This window comes from Pristis pectinata, chromosome 14, assembly GCF_009764475.1.
Source record: "Pristis pectinata isolate sPriPec2 chromosome 14, sPriPec2.1.pri, whole genome shotgun sequence".
Classification (NCBI taxonomy): domain Eukaryota; kingdom Metazoa; phylum Chordata; class Chondrichthyes; order Rhinopristiformes; family Pristidae; genus Pristis; species Pristis pectinata.
The window spans coordinates 48,862,683-48,885,381 of record NC_067418.1 but is presented as its reverse complement, the minus strand read 5'-3'; the positions used below and the strand labels follow the sequence as shown (position 1 = coordinate 48,885,381).

The 22,699-nt window shown below is 41.4% G+C and overlaps 1 protein-coding gene across 1 annotated transcript in view; it reads left to right on the top strand.

Annotated features, from left to right (window-relative positions):
* LOC127577906 (AP-2 complex subunit alpha-2-like) overlaps positions 1–22,699 on the top strand; it is a 93,950-nt gene that overhangs the window by 45,872 nt on the left and 25,379 nt on the right. Inside the window, exons 9-13 of the mRNA XM_052029555.1 lie at positions 7,086–7,254; positions 9,814–9,951; positions 10,285–10,467; positions 14,494–14,591; positions 18,422–18,653. Coding sequence (XP_051885515.1) covers positions 7,086–7,254; positions 9,814–9,951; positions 10,285–10,467; positions 14,494–14,591; positions 18,422–18,653 — 820 coding nt within the window. The remainder of the gene's footprint in view (positions 1–7,085; positions 7,255–9,813; positions 9,952–10,284; positions 10,468–14,493; positions 14,592–18,421; positions 18,654–22,699) is intronic.

Here is a 22,699-nt window from a genome sequence, read left to right as displayed (position 1 = left end):
ACCAGTCCCAGCTGTCATGCTCCAGGGTTACTTTCAAAGGTGATGTCTTGCATCTTCCCAAATAAATACAATACCGGCTTATCAAGATGCTAGCTCTTCAACTGGATCTGTAAATCTTCTACTTGAATAATGAGAACAATATCCAGACATTAGTGATTGGCTTAATCAACAGAAATAATCTTTCATTCTGTAGTCTTTCTTATCCCAGCTCATGTGTCCGATTATTACAGCTTTTCTACAATTGTAGATATCTTGTTAATTTCACTAATCAATGATACATAATGTTCTTTCCATTTATTAATAGATTCCTTATTATTTCTTGATTCACATGTTCAAATTTCATCTGCCATTATTTACCCAGTTACATATATTGTTCAAGTCATTATTTAATTCTCTGAGCTTCCATCGCTTTCATTGTTCATGTTGGATTTCAAGTCAACCAATTTGGATCAGGTACATCATTAATGTAAACCAGCAGCATAGGGTTCCCAGAACAGAATTGTGAGGCATTTTTCCCCTCATCACTTCCAACAAATATCTCCAGATTTCCAGCTTCAACCAATTTCTCATCTATTTGAGTTTGAGTTACTTTGCGGCATTTTGACTCCTGTTGCAAGTTGAGGCACAGCATGCAAAGCTTACAGTAATCGCAAGTTGTTAGGATGTCATTTTCTTAAAGAAGTCAAGCAGTTCAGTTGGAATTATCTTTCTGAATCCATACTTTGAAGTTCAATGTCGAAATTTGTGGGCTGCATGAAATTGGCAAGAGTGGGGTGGATGGGAGAGGTAAGAATAATACTGAGAAAAGCTAAATTGATAAAATGGAATGTATAGTAACACTGATAATCTGGCACACGTAGGACTTTCATGGTGCCGAATTAGCAGATTTTCCAGACTATTGGATGCTATTCCTGTAAGTACCCCAACGCTTTTTTTAAATTCACTTTTTTAATATGTTACACAGTATTTTAATAAGCTTCCCAGTGAACCTGGTAAGTTTAAAGGGAGCGCAGGAATTGGGACCCTGTTGGAGTGCAGGAAACAGCATCCCCATGAGTCAGAAGAGTGTATGTGAACCGGGACCCTGGTGAGTGGAAAGAGACTGCAGGAGCTGGGTCCCCAGCAAGCTGGAAAAGAAGCATGGAAACTGGGACCCCATTGAATGGGAGTGCAGGAACCGTGGCCCTGGTGAGTGGAAAAGGAGCACATGAGCTGGGCCCTGGTGAATGGATGGGAGTGCGAGAATCAGCACGTGGTGAGTGGAAGGGAGTGCAGGAACCTCAGGCTATGGTGAATTTGGAAAGGAGTGCGGCAAACACTATCTGGTGGGCCAGATGCAGAACCATCGGGATTTCCAAATGTTTGGATAGGAGATTATTGGTGTTTTTATGTAATTAGCTAATTTAGGTAATTGTAAGCTGTTTTGTTTTGGTTGGAAGGATTAGGAGGCAAGAAATTGCTTAAAGGAGAAAGAGGAGAAATAGGGTTGAGGGATGCAAATATAAAGTAGTGACATGGATTTAATAAGGACTTAAAATGCAAAGCACTGGAAGTCATTTTGTAGCCAAATAGAATTGAAATTCAGGAAAGCTAACTTTCTTGGTACTTATACCCTGCCTATATATGCCTATGACAATAAACTTGAAAGCTATATTGTACATCTGGAATCTCAGAAAGGCCATACTGCGAACACTGTAAAGACCCCTAGTCCCCATGTCATAAAATGATAAACTGGCATTTGAGAAAGCGCAGAAAGTAACTGCAAAGTCAATATCAGAGATATGAGGTTATAACGATCAATAATGGCATTTTAGACTGCAGCTCTTGTCTCCAGAAAAGAAGATGAATGTGACCTAGGAAAACTTTTATGGTTATAGATGTAGTGATATTCCCATTTCTGAGGAGACGTTATTTATATAAATGATTTGGATGCAAATGCACAATACACAAGTCTTGATCAGTAAGTTTGCAGATGACGTGAAATTAGGAAGTGTTGATAGTGAAGAAGGTTATTGTAGATTACAAGGGGATCTTGATCAGTTAGGGAAGTGGGCCAAGGGTTTCAATACAGATAAATGTGAGGTGATGCATTTTGGAAAAGTCAAACTAGCATAGGACTTATACTATGAGTGGTAGGGCATTAGGGAGTGTAATGGAACAGAGGGATCTAAGAGGATGTGCATAGTTTATTGAAAGCGGCATCACAGGTAGACAGGATAGTGAAAAAGGCATTTAGCATGTTCGTGTTCATCAGTTAAGGCATTGAGTACAGGAGCTGGGACATTACATTGCAGTTGTATGAGTCATTGGTGAGGCCGCACTTGGAGTACTGTGAACAGTTTTGGTCACCCTGTTATAGGACAGATGTGGTTATGAATGGTGAGTATATGGATTGAGCTGCCAGAGGAAGTGGGTGAAGCAGATACAGTAGTATAATTTAAGAAGCACTTGGAGAGGTGGGGCTTAGAGGGATATGGGCCGAACGCAGGAAAATGGTGTGCAGTTCTGGTCAGCCCATTATAAGGAGGATGTATGTGGATGCTTTGGAGAGGGTGCACCAGGATGCTGCCTAGATTAGAGAGTATTAACTATAAGGAGAGGTTGGACAAATTTGTATTGTTTTCTCTGGAGTGTTGGAGGCTGAGGGGAAACCTGATGGAGGTTTATAACATTACTTGAGGCACAGATAGGGTAGATAGTCAGTCCTTTTCCCAAGGTAGAAATACTAAAAGACATAGTTTTAAGGTGAGAGGGAGAAAGTTAAAAGGACATGTGTAAGGTAAGTTTTTTTATACAGAGAGTGGTAGGTGCCTGGAACGGGCTGAAAGGGGTAGTAGTGGAGCCAGACACAGCAGTGGCGTTTAAGGGGAAGTTAGACAAGCACATGAACAGGCAGGGAATGGAGGGTATGGATCATGTGCAGGCAGATAGGTCTAGTTTAATTTGGCATCATGGTCGGCACAGACACTGTGGGCCCTTAATTATATAATGTGAAATTCTAATCTGTGTGTCCAGGTTCCTCCGTAAACTTACCCCTCTCCACCCCCCACATCCCTATATATCTTCCTCCAGTCCCACAGCCCTTAAATCTCTCTATCCCTACAATTCTGACCTGTTCTGCATTCCTGATTTATCTGCCCCACCACTAGTGATCACTGTCAAATATATTACACTCAAGCTTGATTACGCAACCAACCACTTAGCACTGAAAAATCAAACTCAGCAGTGGAGTTTTAAAATAAAGATAGAAAATGCTGGGAATATCCAGCAGGTCAAGCAGCATCTGCAAAGAGAATCTTCTCCTGCCAGAATGGGGAGGGGCAAAACTGTTGGGCAGGACATGTCAGCAGGTGAATCAGGCAGGGCCCTGTTCCAGACATCTTGGTCTAGTTATTTGTTTGAGCTCTACCTCCAGCGGTAGAGCTAAACTCCAAGCTCAACAATGGAGTTTTAAAATTTGTGCTGGAAGTACTCAACAGTTTAGGCAGCACCTGTGGAGAAAAGCAGAGTTAATATTTCAAGTCAAGGTCGAGTTTATTGTCATATGCACAAGTCCATGTATGCACAGGTGTAATGAAGGACTTACTTGCAGCAGCATCACAGGCACAGAGCATCAGATAAGCAGCATTTGCAAGAAAAGCATAACTTAAACATAAATTATACACAATTTTTACAAGAAAGAACACAATTAGAACAAAAAATAAGGAAGTCCATTGTAGTGCAAAGTGTTTAAGTTGGTCATAGTGTTGCTAAACTGCAGTGATACAGGTTGTGCTTGTTGGTTCAAGAACCGAATGGTTGAAGGGAAGTAGCTGTTCTTGAACTTGGTGGTGTGGGACTTCAGGCTTCTGTACTTTCTGCCCCATGTTAGCTGCAAGAAGATGGCATGTCCCGGATGGTGGGGATCTTTGATGATAGATGTTGCCTTCTTGAGGCAGCGCCTCCTATAGATACTTTCGATGGTGGGGAGGGATGTGCCCGTGATGTATTGGGCAGAGTCCACTACTCTCTGCAGCCTCTTATGTTACTGCACATTCAAATTGCTGTACCAGACCATGATGCAACCAGTCAGGATACTTTCAACAGCACATCTGTAGAAGTTTGTCAGAGTGTTCAGTGACAAGCTGAACCTTCTAAGAAAGTAAAGACACTGGTGTGCCTTCCTTGTAATTGTATCTATGTGCTGGGCCCAGGTCACCCAATATGTTAACACCCAGGAATTTAAAGCTGCTGACTCTCTCCACCACTGATTCCCCAATGTAGACTGCATCATGTTCGCCCTCCTTCTCCTTCCTGAAGTCAACAGTCAGCTCTGTCAGCGATCCTTCATCAGAACTTCATGAGAAAACAAGCATGTTTTAAGTTACCGGTTTGGGGAGGGATGCAGAGAACAAAGGGAATGCCTGTGATGGGATGGACACCAAGTGTGACACGGTGTTTTCAGGTCTGTAATAGGTGAATGAGTGCAGTTGGAGAGCAAAAAATGAGCAAAAAACATGCTGGAACTGTAGATGCAGAACACAACAGTTGCTGGAAATCTGAAACAAAAATAAAATGGGGATTACCCAGCTGATCAGGCAACATCTGCGGAGCGCACAGGCAGGAAAGACTTCTGAAGTCAAATCCCAAGGCTGCAATGTGCCCAGATGGAAGATGAGGTGCTACTCCTCTAGCCTACATGGGACATTGGTGGAACAGTATCAGGGCTTCATTCCTTTCATCTGACTGGATCAGGAATTCCGGAGTTGGATCTGCAGTCAGGGTCAAAGACTGTCTAAAGAAGTGGAGTTTTAGAGCTTAACTCGGGTCACAGGGGAGGAGAAGGAGCATGATTGGTGAAAGCCGTGACACAATAAAAGGAGCCAGTGAACAGGTGAGGCGACTGCCTGCACAACTTCAACGATTGTATTCCTGCCAAGACAGAGGGGACGCTGATCTGAGCGATGGTTGTTACCTGAAGTCCATGTGGATGGATATCACCAGCTGCAGCATTTTGGAGATGTAGTAGCAGGGCTCTGCACTTTGCTGCCAGTCTTGTAATTCTTACCATGGCTTTAGACCCAGCTCTGTCTCACTGTCTTAATAGGGTGAGAAGGAGAAGGGACGTGCAGTTGTTTGACTGCTTGTCCCTGGATTTTAAGGTGTCATGGTTTGGACTCCATTACAAACCACAGAATCAAGTCACCGTCACGTTTCTTCACTCAGGAGCCTCTGATAAGTCTGCACACGTTCCTTCTACCATTTACATCTCACAAACCAGCCACTTCCCTGAACCATCAGGTGTGACCTGGCCCATGTGTGGGAGAGTCTTCGGTTCTCACATTGGTCTCATCAGTCACCTCGGAACCTAACATGACCGGAGTGGAAGCTAGTTATCCTCAATCCCAAGGGAATGCCTAAGTGAGAGGTCTAAGCCTGAACCAGGTCAGAGTTATCCATACGTGGGTAGAATGCTCCATTCAATCGCATCACACCCTGTTCCAGGCTGTTGGTTACAATTGTGACCAGCTTTGAATTGCTTGGTTGAAGCATTGAAAAATTATTTTAAATCCATTTTGTGCTGTTGTATGCAATGAATGTACTTTTTTAAAAGTCTAAATTTAGGTTAGTGTTAATCACTCATGTTAATGACAATTAATTGACCACCCTAGTCTATGTATGTATTGAATGCAAGATTACACAAATCTTTTGTTCATTTTGCATAGGGCTCCACCTACCTTCCTAGTGTTGAATAACTGCTTCAGTGATAATGTCTCACAAGTCTGCTCTCTGGTCTATCTTAGTACTTGGGATAAAGACCTTTTACCTTTACTGATTTTAATGTAGAACAGTGCAGAACAGGAACAGGCCCTTCGGCCCATGATGTCTGTGCCAAACAGAATGCCAAATTAAACTAAATCTCTTTGCCTGCACATGATCCGTACCCCTCCACTCCCTGCATATTCATGTGCCTATCTAAAAACTTTGTAAACGCGACTGTCGTATCTACTTGCACCTCTGCCCATTCCAGGCACCAACCACTCTTATTTTGAGATTTTATGTATATAGGGACTCTGGTACAAATTATGCCCAAGTCATTGATTTTTCTTTCAATTTCATGTTGCTCATAACTTCAATTATGAATATGTGGAGCAAGTAATAATTCAGAATATTTACATTCTTGTGTTAATTATTTATAATGAGGACATGTATCTTTTACAGTGTTTCAAGTATGACGTCTTGAACTCTTTCATCTTGAAATACTGTTTCTTTCCTCTCAGTGAACCATGTTCCAGTAAGGTGTTCATGTATTTATAAATAGAGAGGAAGGGAATAGCAGGAGTATAAAGAGAAGAAAAGATAAGGAATGATTAGACACCAGTTGTAGCCAACAATAGTACTCATTTAGAATCTTCCTGGCTAATTTTGAAAGATTATCTGCCCTTGCATAAATGTATAGCAGATGTCATTTTCTGGCAGATCAGCCATGGGTCTGAGTTGACCCTGCAATAATTTCCTTTACTCTCTGGTGTCTTGTAGACTATTTTATTCTTTGGCAGATGTTCTTTGGCACCTGTGATAACTGCTTCCCTCCCTATCAGATTAAAGTCACAGTCTCCTGATTAGTTTTCAATTCAGGCAGTTCAGTGAAACTTAACTTTCTGAGGTTATTCTTTTCAAATACAGTTACATGTTGAATTTGAAATCATTAACTGTGAAATTTATCACAGAATACCCAACTTACTTATACATGCTAATAACTAATTAGGACCAATCAAGGTTTACAGAGCATTTTCTGTGTCAGATGCAAAACTAATTCCACAGCCCTGCATTTCCCCATTGTCCTGGATCCTGTATTTTCTTTAAATATTTATCCTTTTCCTTGAGCCTTACTAAACATTAAGTACTCTGTGCGGCTTGACCTTCCAGAACGAAGTCATCCTGTATTAGAAATTCCTATCAATCCATCAAAACAATTCATTTTATTTTTAAAAGAATTACTGTTAATTGCTTCATAAGCTTCATGATATGTTCAAGCCGACAAGAGAATCGGACTGTTTATATGACATTTGTAAAGGTGATCCTTTTAACTTGTGTTTGTACAGTGAACCCAACCTACTTGTCCGTGCCTGTAATCAGCTGGGGCAGTTCCTGCAGCATCGTGAGACCAACCTGCGATACCTGGCGCTGGAGAGCATGTGGCTGTTGGCCAGCTCCGAATTCTCCCACGAAGCGGTGAAGATGCACATTGAAACTGTAATTAATGCTCTCAAGGTAACTGCCATTACTCCCCTTTGCATTCTTGTTGGCTTTATCCGCCTATCCATATTTATGATAAGATGTCCTATCACAGTATTTTTTATATGGGCATCAAAGGGGATGCAGGGCACGTGTTAAATACAGTGAAGTAATTTACCTTTAAACAGTCCCAGGGCAATTACAGCCTGAGTAAGATACAAAGTAAAGCTTCTATCCCATCAAATACAGCCTAGATACTTGCAGCATTTGTTAGATACAGCATTTATTGGACATTTCTAATTGCCCTTGGGAAGATGGTGGTAGTGAGCTGTCGTTTTAAATCTCTGCAGTCCATGCGATAAAGGGATTTCTTCAAAGCTCTGGGGTGGGGTGTTCCATGACTTTTAGATCCAATGACAATGAAAGAATAGTAAGAATTGGCCAAGTCTGGTTAGTGTGTGACTTGGAATATAGTGTTCCCAGTATGCCTGCTGACCTTATCTTTCTGGTCACGGTTTGGAAGATGGACAAAGAAGCCTTGGTGAATTGCTACAGTGCATTTTGTAGATGGCGTGCACTCCTACCAGATGCACTGATGATGGAATGAGTGAAGGTTTAGGGTGGCACTCAACTGTGCTGCTTTGTTCTGAATCGTTGAACTTTGAGTGTTATTAAAGCTGTGCACATCCAGGCAAGTCGACAGTGTCTTGATGTGTGTTATAGAAAAGGCTTTGGAAGCCAGGAGATGAGTTGCTCATTGCAGGATACCCAGTCTCTGACCTGCTCTTGTAACCACAGTATTTATGTGGCCAGTCCATCTGAGTTTCTGGTCAGTGATGACCCCAGGATGATGAGGATGGGGGACTCAGCCATGATATTGCCATTGAACATGAAAGTAATTTGACTTTTGAGATGGAGATGGTCATTGTGTGGCATGAATGATACTTGCCATCAAGGTCTTGTATGTTATCAAGGTCTTGTTGCATGCAGGCATGGGCTGAATGTGCCAGAGAGCTACAGTATTCATGTGGCTGGTCCAGGTATTTTTCTGAACAATGGTGACCCCAAGGACCTAAAAGGTGACATCCCTGGAATGTGAATTTTGAATGTCAAGGCAAGGCTTTAGACTTTCTCAGTGAAGATGGTCATCATTTGATACTTCTGTGCCATGAATGTTACTCGGCACTAATGGCAGAAAGTTTCCAAGCTCTTGTTGTATGCATGCACAGTCTACTTCGTTATCAGTAGAAATGGAAATGGAATTAAAAATTATGATGGATTTGCAAACATCCCTGTTTCTGTCTCCCTCTGTGGGAATGTCATTGATAAAATAGCTGAACATGTTTAGGCCCCCTGATGAAAACCTGCAGTGATTTCCTTGAACTTAAGGTGATCGACTTCCAGTAACCAAAGTCCCAAGTGCTCTTCCTTTGTGCTGGGTATGACTCTGATGAATGGCAAGTTTCCTCCTTCATTTCAAGCAACTTCAGTGTTTCTAAAACAGCCTGATACCACAATTGGTCAAGTGTTTTCTTGACATCAAGGACAATCACCCATACATTTAAGAGGCACTTAAGCAGACACTTAAATAGGCAAGGCATAGAAGGATAAGGACCTAATGCAGACATGTATGTGGTGGCTCTTCTGTGTCCACCTTAGAACCAAGGTTGTTTTGATGTTTGACGATGAATGTTTTTGCCGAAACCTAAACTTTGTAGTAGTCTTTCATTATGTCTCTGACACTAGGTCATTGTTGGTGCGGTCATATACTTGTTAAGTCATAGAGTCATACAGCACAGGAACAGGCAATTCAGCCACCACATGTCTGCATTAGGTCCTTATCCTTCTATGCCTTGCCTATTTAAGTGTCTGCTTAAATGCCTCTGAAACGTAGTAATTATATCTGATTTCACCATCTCCTCTGGCAGTTCCAGATATCAACCCCTCAGATCCCCTTTAAAACTACTTCCTCTCACCTTAAACCAATTCCCTCTTTATTCTTGATACCCCCTACCATGGGAAAAAGATTTTGACTACCCTAGCTATGCCTCTCATAATCTTATATGTTTCTATTAGGTCATCCCTCAGCCTCTTTTGCTCCAGAGAAAACAAGCCTATTATATAATTATAAATTAAATAGAAGTTCATAAAAGTACAAGGGGCATAGATAGGATGGTTTTCCCAAGGCAGAGGAGTCTAGAACTAGAGGGCACAGGTTTAAGGTGAGGGGGGGGGAACATTTAAAGGAGATCTGAGGGGTAAGTTTTTCCACACAGAGGGTGGTGAATATCGGGAATGAGCTGCCATTGGAGGTGGTGGAGGCAGACATAATGACAGCATTTAAAAGGCATTTGGACAGCAACTCACCAAGATTCCTTACCAGCTAGTAGGACACAAGGGCTGCAAAAGCATGGGAACAACACTATCTGATTTCATCAGAAAATTGTAAATGTAACGAGACTGTTTGAAGAATAGTGACTGAGAAACTTCACTGCATCTTAGTGTGAAGAAATTTATTGCCCTGTAGATCAGAGTCATTATAACATATCCCAGTGAGTGCAAAGACTCATTAATTTTGGCATATCTGTGTTGCAGACCGAGAGGGATATAAGTGTGCGTCAGAGGGCAATGGACCTGTTATATGGCATGTGTGACTGGAGCAATGCCCAACAGATAGTGGCAGAAATGCTGAATTACTTGGAAAATGCTGACTATTCTATTCGAGAAGAAATTGTGAGTCCTACTTATGTTTGAATAAGTATTTATGCTATATTCTGGAAAAAAGGCAGAGTAATCTGTTCTTAGCGATGTTAGTTGGGAGTAAGTTGTGGCCAGGTACCAGGAAGTGCTTCCCTCCTGCTCTTTAAAATAGTAATTTACATCCATCTGAGGGAGTAAATGAGGCCTCCGTTTAATATCTCATCTGAATGATGGCATCATCGATGGTGCAGCAGTCCCGCAGTTTTAACTGAGTGGCAGTGAGATTTTGTGCTCAAGTCTTCAAATGTAGTCAGTCAGATCACTGAGCATTCTTGTACATTTCATCAGTTGATTTCATTACTCTAGGTACTGAAAGTAGCAATCCTGGCTGAGAAGTATGCTGTGGACTACACTTGGTATGTTGACACTATCTTGAACTTGATTAGAATTGCTGGGGATTACGTGAGTGAGGAGGTGTGGCATCGAGTCATTCAGATCATCATCAATCGCGATGACGTGCAGGGATACGCAGCCAAGACGGTATTTGAGGCAAGTTCCTTATGAGATCCAAGCTGTTAAATTCCATGGTGTGAGTAGCTGATTTCTCCTTGAAGTTTGCATAACACAGAGTGCATTTCAACGGTGAATAACATAGTTACATAACATCTCACATATCTCCACATTCCCTGTGTATATTAATAATGATTTGTGGATGTTGTGTGTCCAGCAACCTGCACTGTAACACTCAATCATTGACATATAGTAACAAATAATATTTAATTAATTTTTGTGAAAACCTTTGTCAGCTGAGAAGCAGTTTCGTGGGCCCACGTGACTCTCTAAAATTCCTTAGATTCTGGAGTGGTCTCAGCAGATTGGGTTATGAAATGTAACACTGCTACTTAAGAAGAGAGAGCAAGAAACAAAAAGGAAAGTACAAAGCACATGCGATTATTGGTGGGAATAAAGAAATACCGTTTAAATACAGTGGGGGTTTCTGCCTCTTCCACTTTTGCAGGCAGTGAGTCTTTTGGATTTTTTTTATCATCTCCATTTTAATCCTTCTAATAATTAATTTAAATCAATGTCCCCTGGTTTTTCACCCTTCTGCCAATGGAAATAGGTCTTTTCTATTTTCTGTCTAGGCCCCTCGTAATTTTTTCCCTTCAGCCTCCTCTGTTTCAAAGATGATAATCCATCCTACCCATTCTATCCTCATAGCTACAATTTTCCTGTTCCAGCAACATTTCTCATAAACCTTTTCCGTATCCGGTCTAGTGGAATCAAATCATTCCTGTATTGTGGTAACTAGCACTATATGTAGTACTCAAACTGTGGCCTAACTAATGTTCATAGAATCATAGACTCATACAGCACAGGCCCATGTCTATGCCGACCATCAAGTACCCATCTACACTGATTCCATTTATCAGCACTTGGTCTGTAGCCCTCTATACCCTGATGATTCAGGTGCTCATCCAGATACTTGTTAAGTGTTGTGAGTACCTACCTCCATCACCTTTTCAGGCAGTATGTTCCATATTACATCCACTCTCTGGGTGAAAAATTTTCCTTGCATAGCCTCTGAACCTCTTACTCAGTTTAAACATATGGCCTCTGCTTTATGGGGAAAAACTTTTCATTATCCACTCTATCTATGCCTCTCATAATTTTGTACATCTCTATCAGGTAACCCTCAGCTTCCTCCACTCTAAGGAAAACGAAAACAGTTTTTCAGTTGTATATGGTTTAAGCATAACCTCCCTGCTCTTGCATTCTATGCCTCGGCTAATGAAGGAAAGCATCCTGTGTGTCCTTTTAACCATCTTATCAACCTGATGTGTTACACTTAAAGATTTATGGGTGTATACTCTTTTCCTCCACACCTCTCTTTATCCTCACATGTACTGTGTATTCACTTGGTTTATTGCATTTCCCTAAATGCATTACTTAATACTTCTCTGGATTAAATTCATTATGCCAATTTTAAACCCAATGAGCCAACCCATCTATGTCCTGCTGCAGTCTAAAGCTTTCATCCTCACCGTCAACCACTTGGCCAATTTTTGTATCATTTGCCAATTGCTTTATTGTGCCCCCTTCATTTAAGTCTACATCATTAATCAATATTACAAAGAACAAGGGGCTGGTTGCTGGCCTCTGAAGACTTCTTGGTAATACCCCTGAACCCCATTACCCCTTGCTTCCTACCATGGAGTCAATTTGATATCCAATTTACCACTCTCCCTTAGATCCCATTAGCTATGTTCTTAGTTGACCAGCCCGTCATGTGGGACCTTGTCCAAAGTCTTGCTAAAATCCACGAAGATCACATCAACTGCCCTCATCGACCTTCCTTGTTACTTTCACAAAATATTCAGTTAAGTTAATCAGGCAGGACCTTCCCTTAACAAACTCGCACTGACTGCTGCAGATTAATCTGGCTCTTTCTAATTAAAGGTTTATATGGTCTCCAAGATGTTAAACCAAATGGCCTATAATGACACAATTGATTCCTTTCTCTGCATTGTCCACAACATCTCTTGTATTTTACGTTGAAGTTTACGTCATTAGGCATAGTCTACGGTCTTTCATTTATGACAGATGATGAGAAATTTCTTTTTCTTTGGAATTCACTATCTCATTGGCCTGTGGATGCTCAGACTCAATGAAGATATATAGTGCTGAGGCCGTTAAAGTTTTAGATCCTGAGGATGTGGTTATTGGATAGAGAAGTGGAAAAGGCATGAGGCAACAGTTGGGAGATCAGGTTCAAAGGCTGTATGAGCAGTACTTCTGGTTTCATATATTTTCTTGAAAGTGGACTTGAAAGTCTGGGGGGAGGGAGTTAATGGTGGGTTGCTGTTGGTGGGTAGTATGTACCCCTCAGTGCTGCAGAGTCTTTAGTAGAACTTACCTCATGGGCAAGAGTATCAGCTGCCAAGAAACACTGATAAGCTCGCAGGTATTGGTTGTGTCTGAGAGTAATGGAGAACTGTTAAACTAGAAACCATGAATCAGTGTGTCTTCTGATCTTTCAAAGAAGTGGATGTAAAATATTTATTTCCTAAATTCCATTGTCAACCATATTCAAACTCATAATGTAATCGTCAACATTTTTTAACAAATGTTACTTTTTACTGGGTAATTTGTGGACTATTGTTTTATGCAACATTCACCATTCTGAAGTATGCCTATTTTTATCATTTTCCCCACTAGTCACCCTCAATGTTTTTTTGCAAACATTTTCATCTGAAAAATATATTTTCTTCAGTAACTGAAATTTCTAATGTACAAAATAAGCTTTAAAATCAAGAAAAACGTGGAATAAATTACATTTCAAAATAATGTCAAATTTATACATTCAATTGTCTTTTAATGCATTCATCTACAACTTTATAATAAAGCACCTTTAAAATGGAAAAAACAACGTCGCTTCAGAAAGGTGCAAGGAAAATGGATGTTATGCCAGGTAAAATTTATTTCTCATTTATTTTATTAAACATTATGTGTTTAGGAAGAGCATGCTATAAACTTAGAGAATTTGTGTTCTTTAAGGTGGATTAGGCTGCTTTTTCAACTTATTCATTCAACAAAAAATGGTAATAAAAATGTCACATTTTTTGAAACAGATATAAATTGGAGGCACATCTAAAAGTACACATTGAAAGGTGAATTAGAATTTAATGTGCTTTGTTGCAAATCCTCTCGCTTGCATCCTTTTTTCATCAGAATAGTGAATGTTTACAATTTTTATTGACAGAGTAGATAAGAACAGGCGTTTTCTGATGACTGGAATCCAAATCCATCTGCCTCACTGGCCACAATTTCAGGCTGTACCAGACTTTGAACAGAGCATTCAGCCCAAGATTTCCTCTAACATAAAAATGGATTTCTTTCAACTCCAGAGCATTGTCTGTCCATGTCCCTTTTAACCATTGCAGCTAGCCACATCTCTGTTCCCAACTGACCAACTATTCCAGTGCTTTCTTGAATAGCCTTTCAGAAAGTTGAGACCATCTAAACTACTGCTCCCCAAATCCAAGTATCATCCTTGACCTATGTAATTTCCCAGTCCACTAACTTGAAACTTATTATTCTTATCTTCAGATCCATCCAAGACCACTGCCCTTCCCCATCCATAATTTACTGCAGCTCTGTAACCTTATAAAACTCTTCGTTCCTTCATTTCTGGCTTCTTGTAAATTTCTCAGTTCCTGATCATTGAAACACATATTTTCTGCTGTCCGGGTACTTGGTTATGAATTTCTTCCTTGAAGATGCGTAAAACTCATCTCTGACCAAGTTTTTGATCATCTGTCCTAATCTTCTTCTGTGGCCCAATGTCAATATTTGTCTGCTTACCTTGCAGTTGGGCACCTTGGGACATTTCAATGCACGTGTGGTGTTTTATTTAACAATTCTTTAAATGTATGCTTGGAGGTAAAGGAACGGAGTAGAAAAGTAAACACTCTGCCTTTAAGGGGATTAGTGAGGCTGAACTAGCTACTTCTTATTTCAATTTCTGTAATTCCTTGTGGAACAGTGAGTCCATTTTGCATTATTCCTTGACAGGCCCTCCAAGCCTCTGCCTGCCATGAGAATCTGGTGAAAGTGGGTGGATATATCCTGGGAGAGTTTGGTAATCTTATTGCTGGCGATCCAAGATCCAGGTTAGTTCAATTCACTCCACTGACTCACCTTTATAAATCTATTTGCTGTGGCTTTATGCTTTATGACTACCGACCAGTGGCTCTGACATCCACCATCATGACGTGCTTTGAGAGGTTGGTCATGGCATGCATCAACTCCAGCCTACCAGACAACCTGGACCCATTGCAATTCGCCTATCGGCGAAACAGGTCTACAGCGGACGCCATCTCCCTGGCCCTACACTCAGCTCTGGAGCATCTGGACAGTAAAGACACATACGTTAGACTATTGTTTATTGACTACAGCTCTGCCTTCAATACAATAATTCCAAGCAAGCTTGTCACCAAACTCCGAGACCTAGGACTCAACACCTCCCTCTGTAACTGGATCCTTGACTTTCTAACAAACAGACCGCAATCAGTGAGGATAGGCAGCAATACCTCCAGCACGATTATTCTCAACACTGGTGCCCCACAAGGCTGTGTCCTCAGCACTCTACTCTACTCCCTATACACTCATGGCTGTGTGGCCAGATTCTGCTCTAACTCCATCTACAAGTTTGCAGATGATACCACTATTGTAGGCCGTATCTCAAACAGCGATGAGTCGGAGTACAGGAAGGAGATAGAGAGCTTAGTGGAATGGTGTCATGACAACAACCTTTCCCTCAATGTCAACAAAACAAAAGAGCTGGTCATTGACTTCAGGAAAGGGGGTGGTGTACATGCACCTGTTTACGTCAATGGTGCTGAGGTTGAGAGGGTTGAGAGCTTCAGGTTCCTGGGAGTGAACATCACCAACAGCCTGTCCTGGTCAAATCACGTAGATGCCATGGCCAAGAAAGCTCACCAGCGCCTCTACTTCCTCAGGAGGCTAAAGAAATTTGGTTTGTCCCCTTTGACTATCTCCAACTTTTACCGATGCACCAGAGAAAGCATCCTATCTGGATGTATCAGGGCTTGGCACGGCAACGGCTCTGCCCAGGATTGCAAGAAGCTGCAGAGAGTTGTGGACACAGCCCAGCACATCACAGACACAGCCTCCTCTCCTTGGACTCTGTCTTTACCTCTCGTTGTCTTGGTGTAGCAGCCAGCATAATCAAAGACCCCACCCACCCGGGACATTCTCCCTTCTCTCCTCTTCCATCGGGTAGAAGATACAGGAGCCCGAGGGCACGTACCACCAGGCTTAAGGACAGCTTCTACCCCACTGTGATAAGACTATTGAACGGTTCCTTCATACAATGAGATGGACTCTGACTTCACGATCTACCTTGTTGTGCCTTGCACCTTATTGCACTGCACTTTCTCTGTAGCTGTGACACTTTACTCTGTACTGTTACTGTTTTTACCTGTACTACCTCAATGCACTTTGTACTAACTCAATGTAACTGCACTGTGTAATGAATTGACCTGTATGATCGGTTTGTAAGACAAGTTTTTCACTGTACCTTGGTACAAGTGACAATAATAAACCAATACCAATATGCTTTATCCATGGGCACCACTATCTATGTAGCAGAGGCACATATTACCAGACCTTACAATCCAAGGCATATTCTGAATTTGCTTTGAATTGTAAACTCTGGTAATTTATGGAAATTGTCAGAGCACCAATGATTGATGTTGCCAAGACTTGAGGGACTGACTTATGGAGAGAAGTTGAGCAGGTTGGGACAGTTTTTATTGGAGCATACAGTAGGAGAATGAGGGATGATCTTACGGAGGTGTATAAAATCATGAGGGGCATAGATAGGGTCAATGTGCACTGTCTTTTTCCCAGGGTTGGGGAATCAAGAACTAGAGGGCATAGGTTTATGGTGAGAGGGGAGAGATTTAATAGGAACCTGAGGAGCAACTTTTTCACCTAGAGGGTGGTCCGTATATGGAATGAGCTGCCAGAGGAAGTGGTTGAGGCAGGTACATTAACAACACTTAAAAGATACTTGGACAGGTACATGGATTGGAAAGGTTTAGAGGGATATGGGCCAAACACAGACAAATGGGACTAGCTTGGATGGGAATCTTGGCCGGCATGGACCAGCTGGGCCAAAGGGCCCGTTTCCGTTCTCAGTGACTTGGGCCTGACTATTGGATCACTGCACTTGAGTATCCAACAAATTTTGTTATTGTTGACCTGGACTTCTTCCTGTATTCTGTCAGACATGTTTCCATTTGCTGGCACAAGCTACTCAGCATTGGATTGTAGTATCAGTGTCAGCTGGCTGCGTGTGGTCACCCAGGGTAGCTCTGCCATCAATGGATTATGGGAAGTGTAGTTCCCTTTATCCCCACCCTCCTTTTACACGTGCCAATGCATTGCTGTGACAATGCATTCCCCAGAATGCAAGGAGCCATCCCCCTCCTCTCATTTGACATAAAGCTTCAGTGGAAACATTGGCAATGATAGTGGTTAATGTGTGCTCTGAAACAAGTCAATAAAAACAACACAACAGATAACATGGCAATTTAGACAATGGTTGCCTCGAAAAAATTACCATCTTTAGCTGATAGGAACTATGGAAAGATTAAGCCTGAGGATGAACTCTATTTGATCTCTCATTTCGTTGTAATAGAATGGGAAGGTTATAATCAAGCAGTGAATCTGCTGCATGTATAATGCTGTTTGAGTCACATTGTCAAAGATTAAAGATCATCCCATTTTGTTTTGATTGACCTAAGTAAGGAAAATTGAAGCAAGTGTTCTTCTTCCCTGGATATCTCTACAGAAGGAGCCACCTGGCGATCCAGCTGGGCATTTTCTCATCTTTTTAGTTATTGCAGCAATACACATGTGTGTTTCAATTAACAATAGTTTAGACGTGTTGTGGGAAGTAGAGGACTGCGGTAGCAGAGTGGGCTTTGTACACAGTAAGCATTGAAGCTTTTTGGCGTGTAATATTTTATAGGACTGGTTTGATGTTTAAGTTCAACAGTATGTGTTGTGACTAAAATGCCATTGTTTGTGCCAGCTCTGCCATTTTATTCTGATCCAATTGAACAAGGCTTTAACTATATATGCTTACTGGAACAAGCAGCCCAGAAATTGTTAATTTCTCTCTGTCCTTGTGCTGTGAACGCTATAAAATTATAGTTCTGTTATAATATTTTCAAGTTACTTTTTACTTTGTCAGTTGCTGTCAGGAAATTGGTCCTTGTTGGATTATGGCTCTTGGCTGAATTCTTGTCTCTAATTCTGGGTCACTGAGGTCACATCGCACCCCAACAACAAGCTCAGACCTGGCTGACTAACAACATAGGTAGTATTGACTTTTGGACATCTCTCTGTTCTGGATCAGTCAACTACCCACTCCTTTCAGAATTACAGATAGGGTTGTTGTAGGTACTGCAGTTTGATGGTACGTGTAAAGCTCTGGTAGGATACTTATCAGGTGATAAGGGGTTGCTGAGTAACTGGACACTCATAACCTTCGAAGAGTGTTTTACAAGTCAGCTTTCTTTCATCTCAACATTGCTTCATTTGGTCAGAAGGTTATGAGTTGAGGTCTCACTATGAGCACATAATCTATAATGGCACATCTGTTCAATGCTGAACTGCCAAGGTTCAATTTCTGGTTAAAACATTAAACCTGGATCCTGTCTATCTACTAAATTGGATGTGAAAATTCTGCAATGCTTTTAGAAAAAGAGCAGTTTTTCCTCGTGGCCTGGCCAATACATATTTCACAGCTAGTAATTAAAATAATTTATCTCATAGTTGACTATGGGATCTTGATATGTGATCATGCTTGCAACCCTGTGAATATCACTACACTACAAAATGTACGTCATTGACTGTAAAGGACTTTAAATATTCCGTGATGATGAAAGTTATTTTTCTTTATTTTCAGCCCTTTAGTACAGTTCAGCCTACTTCACTCCAAGTTTCACCTGTGCAGTGTGGCCACACGAGCTCTGCTGCTTTCCACTTACATTAAGTTTGTGAACCTGTTTCCTGAGATTAAGTCTACCATTCAAGACGTGCTTCGCAGTGACAGCCAGCTGAGGAACGCAGATGTAGAACTGCAGCAACGGGCTGTCGAGTACCTGAGGCTCAGTTCTATAGCAAGCACTGACATTCTGGTAGGTGGAACACTAAATATGTGATTCTCATTGCATCCAAGTATATATAAAAAAATATATATATAAAATAAAACAAAAAATGTTTTTTTAATATATATATATATATAAAAATATATATATATGTAAAAGTAATTATTTCCTCCTTTTGTTTACATGCTGCTTTTCTATTTTGATTTTGTGAAATTTACACTTTCAAGACTTAAATTCGTAACTTCCAAAGCTGTTATCCTTTCTAGTGTTCAGACAGTTATTGTAATTCCTTATCTAACTGCGTGCACATATTGGCTGCTTTCTGACTTCCTCCAGTCTATTTTGCTTTGCTGGCCCTGTTTCCATATGTCTGCTCTCCCTGCTTCCACTGCCTGTTCAAGTCGGTAGTAAATTCTTGAGTGCATTCAAGTTAGTTTTCTGGAGCAAAGTGATCTCAAAAAGGATGTGATTAAGCTAGTGTGGGCACAGAAAAAATTCACAAAGATGTTTCCAGAATTGGAGGGCTTGATTTATAAGGAGAGACTGGATAGGCTGGGGCTGTTTTCCCTGGACCGAAGGAGGCTGAGGTTTATAAAATCATGAGGGGCATGGATAAGGTGAATGGTCACAATCTTTTTCCTATGGTAGGGGAGTCTAAAATTAGCGAGCATAGGTTTAACGTGAGAGGGGAAAGATTTGAAAGGGACCTGAGGGGCAAGTTTTTTGACACAGAAGGGGTTGGGTGTGTGGAATGACCTGCCAGAGGAAGTGGTAGAGGTGGGTACAATTACAGCCTTTAAACGACATTTAGACAGGTACATGGATAGGAAAGGGATATGGGCCAAACACAGGCAAATGGGGCTTGGTCAGCATGGGTGAGTTGGGCCGAAGGGCCGGTTTCCATGCTGAATGACTTTGACTCAAAATAACAGAGTTCAAATTCATGTCAATAATGGATGTTGAGCCTGACTTGATTAATATCTTAAAATTGAAGAAACAATTTTAGTCATAATGTGGTCAAACGTTTGAAAATGAAGAAATTTAACATAGTTAACATACTTCTAGGTTATCATAAGACTAACTAACTGAACGATCATAAGAAATAAGAGCAGAGGAAGGCGTATGTCTTCTTGATCCTGCCGCTGCCTCCTGGCTGATCTGATCTTTGCAAACATTTCATATCCTCCTCCCAACTTAATTTCCCAGGCTTCTTTGTAACATTGGTAAACTTGGGCACATTACACTCGGAAAGCTGATCTATGTCAATGTAAATGGTTAATCAGCTGAGGGCCTGGGACTGATCCCTGAAGCACTCCTCTAGTTATAATTTGCCAAATTGAAAATGACCTGGTTATAAAAAGAAAATTAACATTTTTTGAGGATGGAATTAGTAGATTGGATAAAGGAGAACCAGTAGGTGTAGCTGGGAAAACTGGTGATGAGCCCTGGCCCTAACTGGTGATGAGAGAACTATATGAGAGTTAAATCCGCTCGACCTATCAATCTATCTAGTTCAGGCATGTCTGATCATTACAGAATTGGTAGATGACAAAACCCATCTAAACACTGAGGGACCCCCTTCATCGTGGAGTGTGACACTACCACTGTGCTAAATGGGATAGATCCTGAACTGATTTGGCAGCTAAAATCTGATAATTCGTGAAAACACTATGTGTGCAGCTAGAGGGGACCAGGAGTGGGACCTGGTATGCAGCTTGGTGCAGGAACTGGTGACCAGAACATAGCAAGGAGTGTGGGAAAGAAGGGAATGAGATGCTAGGAAAGAGGCCGTGGGCAAGGGCTCCTGTGCCTGAGAGTTTGTGTGTGTGTGCGCGCGCGTGCAAGCGAGCAACTGTGCACATGCAGGGTAGTACCTATAGGTGAGCCCAATAATGTTTGAGTGTTAATACCTATCCAGTAGAGCCTGACTTCCAGTCATCTTGGGCGCACTTGCCACTGGATCAAGACCTTGCTCTGTAAAATGGACAAAAGACTGCAGATGCTAGAATCTGGAGCAAAAAACAAACTGCTGGAGGAACTCAACAGATCAGGCAGTATCTGGGGAGGAAAATGGATAGTGGACCCTGCATCGAGACCCTTCATCTAGACTTGTCGATTTTTCCCTCTACAGACACTGCCTGACCCACTGAGTCCCTCCAGCAGTTTGTTTTTTACTCCCTGCTCTATGAAGCCTGTGTGATAACTGATGTACAACAGCTGCCCTGTATTTAAAAAAAACACGCTCAGGCAAATTTCACTCCACATTATGAAATTCAGGGCCCTCATGGAGGATACTGACAGTGACAATGCTGCTCCACTATCATAAATCAGGAACTTAGACACTTTGACTTTCATTGGCTTCAATAGCTACCTAAGTTCTCTCAAAATCAGAGTGGAATTTAGTCCACCTTATTCCTGAGGGACTGCCTAAGAAGAAATAGGCCATTAGCAGCAAAAGTACTGTTTGCACTGGGAATCTCTGATCTCATGGCCGACATATCTCTTGAATTACTTTTACCATCAAGCCAGGTGCCAAGCCTGGTTCAGTGAGGAGTGTAGAAAAGCATGCCATGAGTGCTGAAAGAAAGTGATTTTAACCTTACAGATTTACCACACAGGAACACAGAATCAAGCGATCAGATGGACAACCAGCACTCCTACTAATCGAGCCATGTATGGTGGTGGACAATTTAATCAACTAATAGCAAGAGGAAGTTTCAGGACCAGTCAATGGCAGATCCCATAACATGAGTTATTGTCACAGAGTCATACAGCACTGAAACGGGCCCTTCGGCCCAACTGGTTCATGCCGACCAAGATTCCCATTTGCCCGCGTTTGGCCCATATCCCTCCAAACCTTTCCTGTCCAAGTATCTTTTAGATATTGTTAATAACAAAAGTGGGTTGAAGTCACAATCCTAAGAGGTCTTCAAAGGATATAGAGAAGATGTTTCCTCTTGAGGGAGAATCTAGAACTAGGGATTACTGTTTAAAAAAAAGGTTGGCCTTTTAAGGCAACGATGAAGTGAAAACTTTACTTTGAGAGTCATGAATTCTCTTCCTTAAAAAGTGGTGGAATCAGAGTCTGAATATTTTTAAGGCAGAGTTAGATAGACTGTGAAATGCAAGGGGACGAAAAGAGGGTAGATGGAAATGCAGAGCTGAGGTTAAAATCAGATCAGCCATGATCTTATTGAATGGTGGAGCAAGCTCAAGGGGCTGAGTAGTTTACTCCTGCTCCTAATTCGTGTATTTGAATCTATGTTCATATTTTCAAGGCTGAAGAGTTGTCATTTAACTTCATCTAGAAGTGTTGAGGAGATGGTCCAACCTTGCCTCCCTCTGAGGACTGGCACCATCACAGAAACCAGTTGTCAGCTAATTCAATTTACTTCAATCCAAGTCAAGAAATATTCTGACCACAGTGGATACAGAAAAAGCTAAAGGCCCTGACAACATCCCAGTTGTGGTGTTGAAGTCTTGCACCCAGGGCTGACTGCACCCTAGCTAAGCTATTCCAGTATAACAATGAATCACATGGGGGACCTTGCAAAAAGCTTTGTGAAACCTGAGTGGGTTATATTGAACACAGCGTTCTCATCACCCCATCTTGTCACCTCCTTAAAAACTCAATCAGTCTAGTCAGATATAAGCTTACCTTGACAATTCCATTTTATCTATTTTTGCTTTCCTAAGTGATGATTAATAGCGTCCCTCGAAGTTTTCATCAGCAATTTGCTTACCATTGAGATTCGGTTGGATGGGTTGGAATTACTTGGTCTAATTCTTCCTTTTTGAATGGTTCTTCAATGTTTATGTTCCTTATATTGAGCCAAAGAGTAATAGAGATGCTCACTCTCTTCTGATTAAATGTCTCTACCTGGCATTGAGTTACCTTAAAACATCTGTTACCACTTCACTTTTGTTAAATCACTGCTCAGTTTTGTAAAGATAGGTCTATTCCCAGTTGAGAACTATATTTTGCTCTATCCATATCCTTTCCCTGAATGAAAATTATCATCACTGCTATCAAGGTTTTTTTCCCACTGATGTCCGATCCATATTTCCATCTTCAT